General features: G+C 40.3%; 1 protein-coding gene across 1 annotated transcript in view; it reads left to right on the top strand.

Moving 5' to 3' along the window:
• The first annotated feature begins 645 nt into the window (after positions 1–645).
• pnp6 (purine nucleoside phosphorylase 6) overlaps positions 646–8,600 on the top strand; it is an 85,827-nt gene continuing 77,872 nt past the window's right edge. Inside the window, exon 1 of the mRNA XM_028809604.2 lies at positions 646–1,028. Coding sequence (XP_028665437.1) covers positions 1,006–1,028 — 23 coding nt within the window. The 5' untranslated portion in view covers positions 646–1,005. The remainder of the gene's footprint in view (positions 1,029–8,600) is intronic.

Raw genomic sequence — 8,600 nt, 5'->3', positions numbered from 1 at the left:
GGCTGAACAAAATCAAACCCAATGTTGTCTTCTTCTCTTGTAGACCATCCGGCTTAAGGTTTAGCATGTTGTGCATTGTAAGATGCTTTTCTGCCCATCACAGTTGTACAGAGTGAGTATCTGAGTTACCAAAGCCTTTCTTTCCACTCATATCAGCCTGGCCATTCTTCTCTGACCTCTCATGAACAATTTGTTTCCATCCAAGAACTCACAGGATATTATTTGTTTTTTTGCACCATTCTGAGTTAACCCTGGAGACTGATGTGTGTGAAAATCCCAGGAGATCAGCATTTATAGAAATATTCACATCAATTTGGCACCAATAATCACTCTACAGTTGAAATCACTGATATCACATGGTTCCCCATTCTGGTGTTAACATTAAATGAAGCTCCTAACCTGTATCTACATGAATGTATGCATTGCACTGCTGCCACATGATTGGCTGATCAAATAATGCCATGGACATGCAGGTGTACACGTGTTCCCAATAATTTGTTCAGTGAGTGTATGTATTTAGCCTGTGGATTCCAGCATTTTTTACATCATCACAATACAAGCCACTTACACTCCCACAGATAATAAAGTCCGCTCTTGAAGAGACTTCTTGAGACTTGTCATTTGTCACCTATGGATTCTGGTACCTTATTTATTGTGCAAACTTTGTTATTACATACTTTAGCTGTGTTGTTTAAAATGCAGTGCAGTAATAACAACGGTGTACAAAATATTATATCTGTAACAACTTCGCAGTTATACGTAAGGGTTTTATTCCAAGATAGAATTGTGCCGTAAACTAAATTAAATACGTAAGCACAATGATGCTTTTAAATATCAACCGGAGATGACGCGGCTTTTCCATGTCGATCACCCGTGACAAGATAACCGAAGCACATCGCTTGTGCCACGGCCACTCCCCCCCCACCCAGCGCAAGCTTTGCGTGCCCTCGGCCTGGTCAAGTTTATCTCGGTTCCTCTTCGCGTAGTCCGTAGTAGTAATCGAACATGGCCTCAGCTAACAGGTGCAGGTAAGAGATTTCAAATTGTAACTACATTTGGATTTAACGAGGAAAGAATCGGCTTCAACCTGTGACAAAGAGAGGATTAAACACACATCGCCAGTTTATTCCAGACTGTCATCTATACGGCAAACTGTTACCATAAAACCTGTATTTGTATTCTCGATCTCGATGTTATCCAGCACGAAATATATAATCGCTGAAACTCTTCTGTTACGTAGACAATGTAACTTAAAAAAGACAATGTGGGACACTACAGGAAAGCAAATGAAAGCAACAATCCGGATTTAATTACTTAATGCAGAAAATAAATGCTAATAAGAAGCATGTGTAATTGTATTAATACCACGTATGCATGTGTGAATCACACGAAATTATTGTCAAGTCTAAATCTGTTGGTTTCAGCCGAAGACACACATGGATGTATGAATATTTTATTGTAAGAGTAAAATCTTATAATCCTGTTTCATCTCGTGTAGGCATTAAGGTGAAGAACTGTGCATTTCCTCGTTATGCCCATTTTGTAATTTCATTGTTAAAATAAACCTTTCTGTTTTACAAGTAATATTTAAATGTGAAGACATGCAGTTAAAGTAATAAAGTGTAACTAGATCACGATTTACGTGTAAAAATGTGCAATAGGTGTCTAAATGTTTTAATATAAATGTGCATCAGCCTGATAATATTTATTTTTGAATAATGACGATAATATTACGCGTGAATTTCTACTGACACCAGAAATTCCATTTGCTATGCACATATGTAACTGTTGGGCTTATGTTGCTATTGCACCAAACAGCCTAGTTAAGTGAGCGGTTGATTTCCGGTCCCATGGAATCAGCTCAGCATTTACCCTAGCAACAGTTGCCAGGGTATCGGACCACGTGCACACTCGTTCCGGGTGCTGATGAAAGGGGGGGAAGGGTGCTATTATTCTCCACGTTGGCGAACGTCCATATGAAATGCTGAGTGCAGAGCATTCCTGTCAGGACCGCGGACAGCTCACAAAGGAGGTTCTTTGTCTGGTACGGGGAGATCCTTTCCAGCTTTTTTTCTGTTTGCTCAAAGCTGACACTACAGTATTTGTTTTCAATCCAAAAAAAAAAAAATCGAATTCATTGCTCTTCTACTATGAAGTGAAGGAGCTCAGTAAGCAATAATTCAATGTTACCTAAATGATCTGATGGCAGTAACTGTGTTACCGTTACTTAATTACATCATAGTAGCTCAGTCAATCTTTTTTCATACTTGATGGTTTTCACAACATATAATTTGCTTTTCTATTATTCATACCTGATGTGAGCACAGACACAGCTGGTCTTCCTATTCCGATTTCCTTTAAACAGACCGTGATGATCGCATTTAACAGCTCCATACGTTTAGAGCAGATATTCCTAATCCTGGTCCTGCAGGACTACTTTGGCTGTCGAGTTTTTTTTTTTTTTTCTCAAACTACTTTTAGAGCTGGAAATCACTCCTCCTTGTTAATGATCACACTATTTAATTAACTGTCTCATTTTTGCTCGCGTTGTAATGTATTGGAAACTGAAAATTTTGCTTTTCAGGAAAAAAATCGTCAAAATATAATGAACCAGAGGAGATTAACAAAAATGCAAGTGCAAATAGTTCCAAGTCAACTCGTCATCTGTTGGCTATTCATTTGTAGGTGAGCCTCATTGTTAATTGTTAACTGGCTAAAGAAGGGAAGAAAATAATAAGAAAGCTGTCTAAAATTAAAGAAACAAACAAACAAAAAGGTTTAAAGTGCACCAGCATCTGTGGCTGTGGCAAGCATCCCTACAAACATCATAGGGAAGAAAGACTCAAATGACCTAGGGATGGAGATCCATATTACTAACCGAGAATGGTAAACCGGATGGACGCAGGGACATCCGGCCATGGGCCGTGGACGCAAAAGACGTACTGCGCAGGCGCCCCCACAAAACCCCCCTTCCAAGCAACAGAAACCGGATGGAATGCAACGTAAAATAAGAAATGAGGCGCCCGTAGCACACAGAAAAAAGGAGTCAGACGCCGGCGCTGCACACAGCGCCGCACGAAGCCCATGCCACACGAAACGGTATGCACACAAAGAAGAGGATTCAGACCCACGACACACAAACACCCCCTCCACTAACAGAGATAAAAAAAGTGAGGCAACGTGCCCCTAGCACACAAAAAAAAAAGAAGTCAGACGCGAGCGCCACACAAACCCCATTGGACACGAAACGGGACAGACTACGGACATAGCACACGAAACATACACAAAAAGGAGAATTCGGACCCACGACTACACTAACATAAATAAGAAATGAGACACAAAGCCCCATTACTGAACGAACCGTCCGTATTAAACATACGTCATCTGAACACATTCAAATTATGCAGCATAGGTCGATCTCATTACACTGATGCACTATTAACTGTTCAACCACAGAAAAGGCTCGATTACAGCTCCAAAACAACACATCCCAAATACTGGACATACAACGACACACCTCTCAAACGGCACAAGCAAAACATACACGTCACGGACATCAACGACAGACAGTTGTTGGGTATGTCCAACTTGCCAAATGCAATTGCTGATCTTGTTGCCAGACCATGAAAATCACTGGACATGTCACATTTACCTGCTGCATGCCACCCTTCCAGCGCAGTTGTGCTTGTCCTGTTTTGTGACAGCCAATAACATGCTGCCTAATGGAGCCTTCATAAGCTTCATTTACATAATTTTAGCTAATCATCAGCCTTACTCCCGTGAAGCTGGTCACATAATGTGACGTACCCAGGAACTGACTCCAGCTAGTCTGTGAGTCACCTCAATAACTTCAAACAGGTTTGATTTTGTGTTTAGTCGTAGGGTTGGGCTATGTGTGCATGAGAGCTGACAACCAATGAATGTTCATTTGGAGGTACAGTGCATAACATGCAGTGATGAGCAATAAGGAACACAGGTGTTTTGGACCTCACAAAACAGAAGAGAGGCTTGTCTCTGTCATGTCTCATGTTTTATGTACCATGACAGAATAGCAAAGAAAAAAGGTTGCAGATTGAAGCTGAACTGGCTGTAGCTGTTAGCCATTTGTACCACACCAGCTCTGTCAAGCAGTACAACATTAGCTGTCATAAAAAGGTTTGGGCAGGACTGTGATTGAAGATTGGCACATGATAGCTAATCGGGACGTGAGCAGCGATTTTCTGTCATGTAAACTGGCACTGTCTGATGACAAGATCAGCAACTGTGGTTGGCAAATCTGACATACCCTACAACTAGAAGTCACATAATGTGATGTCAGCTTAAAGCACATCAGCTGGAGCCATTCTAGCTCAGTAAAGCAGTGTGAACTGACTACCTCTCCTCTAATTCAGTCACCCTGTTGTCAAATTGCTGGATTGAATGGAAATTTTTATAGACGTTGTCTTGAGAGTTAAGATTCCAGTAATCCATAAGAACATTTTTATAATTTGGGGTGAGATAATGCATTATTGCATGCCCTTAAATATTCATGTTAACCCCTTTTTGAAACAAACAGCTGTTGTAGCCTTAAGAGGTGCTCCTAATTGGCTCCAAAGGGTGCCCAAAAATGTAGAAGAAAGGTGAAGATTGAACAGAGGGGTATGGGTTATGGAGGACAAAATACAATAGACAACAAATCTGTTTCCCTCTGGGCCAATTTACGGCATGAAGGGGCTCAATCCTATCGGCATTAGGTGGAGTGATGCCTTATGCATTTTAACCACAAGGCTGAATCTTCTCCTGCAAACTAGAAAGCACATTCATGATCAAATTGTATTTCATGCAAAGACATACATGCTGCCCTGCGGTGGGCTGGTGCCATGCCCGGAGTTTGTTTCCTGCCTTGCGCCCTGTATTGGCTGGAATTGGCTCCAGCAGACCCCCATGACCCTGTAGTTAGGATATAGCGGGTTGGATAATGGATGGATGGATGGAAATACATGCTTGATACATTTATTTTATTTCTTTTTTATTTCAATGATTATTTTTAATTGCTTTTTGTGTGGATCAAGTAGAAAATCAACAGCAAAACTCTCACTTCTCGCAAACTGGAAATCAATGTGAACAAACTGAAACAAGTGGGAGTTCAGGGTGAAGTTTTTAGATGGGTGCAGAATTGGCTCAGACACAGGAAGCAGAGGGTGATGGTGAAAAGAACCTCATCAGAACTGGCCGATGTTAAGAGTGATGACCAGCAGGGGTCGATGCTAGGGCCGCTGCTATTCTTAATATATATAAATGATTTAGATAGGAATATAAGTAACAAGCTGGTTAAGTTTGCAGATGATACCAAGATAGGTGGATTAGCAAATATTTTGGAGTCCGTTATATCATTCTAGATGGACTTGGATAGCATACAGGCTTGGGCAGATTTGTGGCAGATGAAATTTAATGTCAGCAAATGTAAAGTATTACACACAGGAAGTAAAAATGTTAGATTTGAATACACAATGGGCAGTCGGAAAATCGAGAGTACACCTTATGAGAAGGATTTAGGAGTCATAGTGGACTCTAAGATATCAACTTCCCTACAGTGTTCAGAAGCCATTAAGAAGGCTAACAGAATATAGCATCCTGATTTGAAGAGGACAAGTCCAAGGAGGTTCTGCTCAAGCTTTATAACACACTGGTGAGGCCTTATCTGAACTACTGTGTGCAGTTTTGGTCTCCAGGCTACAAAAAGGACACAGCAGCTCTAGAAAAGGTCCAGAGAAGACCTAGGCTGATTCGAGACATACAAGGGATGAATTATGAAGAAAGATTAAAAGAGCTGAGGCTTTTCAGTTTAAGCAAAAGAAGATTAAGAGGAGACATGATTGAAGTGTTTAAAATTATATAGGGAATTAGTCCAGTCGATCGAGACTATTATTTTAAAATGAGTTCATCAAGAACATGGGCTCACAGTTGAAAACTTGTTGAGGGTACATTTCACACAAACATTACAAAGTTTTTATTTACACAAAGAACAATAGACACTTGGAATAAGCTACCAGGTAGTGTGTTAGACAGTAAGACGTTAGGGACTTTCAAAACTCAACTTGATGTTTTTTTAGAAGAATTAAGTGGATAGGGCTGGCGAGCTTTATTGGGCTGAATGGCCTGTTCTCATCTAGATTGAGGGGGTTGGTGAGATGTCAATATTGGGCCTCTGAAAATTCCCCTTAGCATGTGAACGCAACATTTGTTCTGGCCAGGACTGTCACCTACGAGGTTGAGACAGGGCCAGATACCTCCTCAGTTTATGTTATCAGTGCTACCCCTAATGACTCCACCTGTCCCTGCAATCCTGGACTGCTGCCTTCTGTTAAAGGGCCAGTGAGCGCGCATCCAGCTGTCTGTCCAACACAATAGGGAGCTAGGAGGTACATACTGGAGAGCCATTCTCCCTGCTGCCACCTAACAGCTTCGGGGCCTCCTGGCATGGCTGTTGTTACCCCCAACAGCTGTGGACTGATATGGTGCCCAATAATCAGTTATCTCTGGAGTTCCACATAGTGCACCACTGATTGGCTTTCACATGCCTAGGACTCTAATGACCGTTATGGCCTTCTATGCACCTCTGTCTGGAGTAGACTAACTTTCAGATACTCCAGCACTTCGCCTGCTTCGCTGCCTGACTCGAGAATCTTGAGAATCACCTAGGTGTGTCACACAGTGACTTCATATGCTAGATTTAATTTCTGAAATCATCCCCCTTCACTTCACACTTCTCTTTGTGGCTCTTCTTAGAACAGTAAAGCCTAAAGCCAACTCAGCTTGAGCATGAATTTACTAATTTACCTAGGAACATTTTCTAATATATTTTACCATTCCTTATTTTCTCCTTTACTGCATTTTTCTGACTGTAAATGTAAATTAAGACGAGTAAGGATGTAGCAGTCAAGAAAACTAATGTTTAAGAGCAAACAATGTTAGCGAAATTTAAAAAAAGAAACTTGTATAGTGAGATCACAAACACGCTCGAGCAACGACGATTAAAATCAAAATGACATCGTTGTCCAAAACCTGTAGCTACAGCGGATCTCCAAGATCAGGGCTGGTGAGCCCTGGCTTTGATACTCTGTGTTACCTGCACACATTCTGTGAGTGGCTGAACGAAGTGACTGTTAAAGCCTCGATGGCTATCACATCAAATGACTAAGTAAGCACCTCTATTTATTTATCACCTTGGAAACATTTTGGTGGAAACACTAGAAGGCCCTTTTGAACTGGCTTTGAACCACTGAGTCAGGGGGGCACAGGAACCATTAGTCTAAATGTGGAAAAGCCCATGTTGTCCCTATGGCTGTGATCTGGACATTTACTTGGAGTCACAATGCTGCCCTTCAGATTGGCAGGCATTTGAAGTGAATGGAAAAGTGCCGACGTCTCTCCGCCCTGTTCCTTTGATTAGGAAAACTTTTATTAGTCGGAAACCATCATAGCCCACTAATGCAGATAAGTTAGCTAAACTTACAGGTTTCATGTTCTGTGTGCACATTTTCACTCTCCTTGGTGGATAAAGTGCAAATAGTTAGGCCTATACAAGTAACAGCTAAGGACCTCTTAAAGATTATCCAAAGATGAAACAGAAATAAAATTGCAGTACTATGTCAGCTGAAGAATTTCTTTATTTTTGTATATTTTACCATTTTGCAGCAAGTCAGCAGAGAGTTAAGGACTGCTGGGCTGTCAGAACTAAGTAGTGTTTATGCTTTTATGATATTCCTGCTGAATTAATTTACACTTTAAAAGTTAAAATGGTTTGGTTAAGTTAACTTTGGTTAAGTTATAGCAGTATGAATTTTGTAATCAGCTTTGTATTGTGCTTTTTTTGTTAATTTAATTTGATGCACAGTAGTTTTGGTGAAACAGCACTGCATATATTTCAATTGAAAATGAAGCTGTGAATTTCTTTGAATTTTACTTAGTTTGCAAGTTAATTAAAACAGTTTCTTGTATATTGCTCTTCACTGCGTTTGGGGTCAAAGCCACTGTCCTCTCTCTCCGTCTCTCTATACTGTACATTATATAGACACACACTAGGTGTGTAACCACTTTGCCCAGGAAATTTCTAAGTTTTGATTATTCGGATATATCAGATGTGCTATGTAACTAAGTACTTTTCTGTACACAATATTTGCATTTACTTATTTTTTATATTATTAGTTCACTTGAGCTAATAATGAGATATTGAAGGTTAAAATAACAGAATACAATAACACAGTCCATCTTGAGAGGCGCTGCTATTTCTCTAAGATTATAAATAACAATGTTAGTAATCCCAGAATCTTATTCTCTACGACTGATCGTCTGCTAAACCCAGGTCACTCAAAGGAATGCCTCCAAAATACTTCTAGTGAAACTTGTGAGGCTATTGCTGTATTTTTCAATCAAAAAATGAATGATATTAGAAATAATATAGAATATCTCCCCAACATTGCAGATCCTCTTAAGCCCCAGTACTCCGTTATAAACAAATTAAACTCTTTCACCAGGATAGATTTACCTGATTTGCATAAAATAATTTCTCAACTGAGACCCTCCACCTGCATCCTTGACCAAATACCAACAAGTTTTTT

This window comes from Erpetoichthys calabaricus, chromosome 9, assembly GCF_900747795.2.
Source record: "Erpetoichthys calabaricus chromosome 9, fErpCal1.3, whole genome shotgun sequence".
Lineage (NCBI taxonomy): Eukaryota > Metazoa > Chordata > Cladistia > Polypteriformes > Polypteridae > Erpetoichthys > Erpetoichthys calabaricus.
The sequence above is the reverse complement of the archived record's forward strand: the minus strand, read 5'-3'. Positions and strand labels throughout refer to the sequence as shown.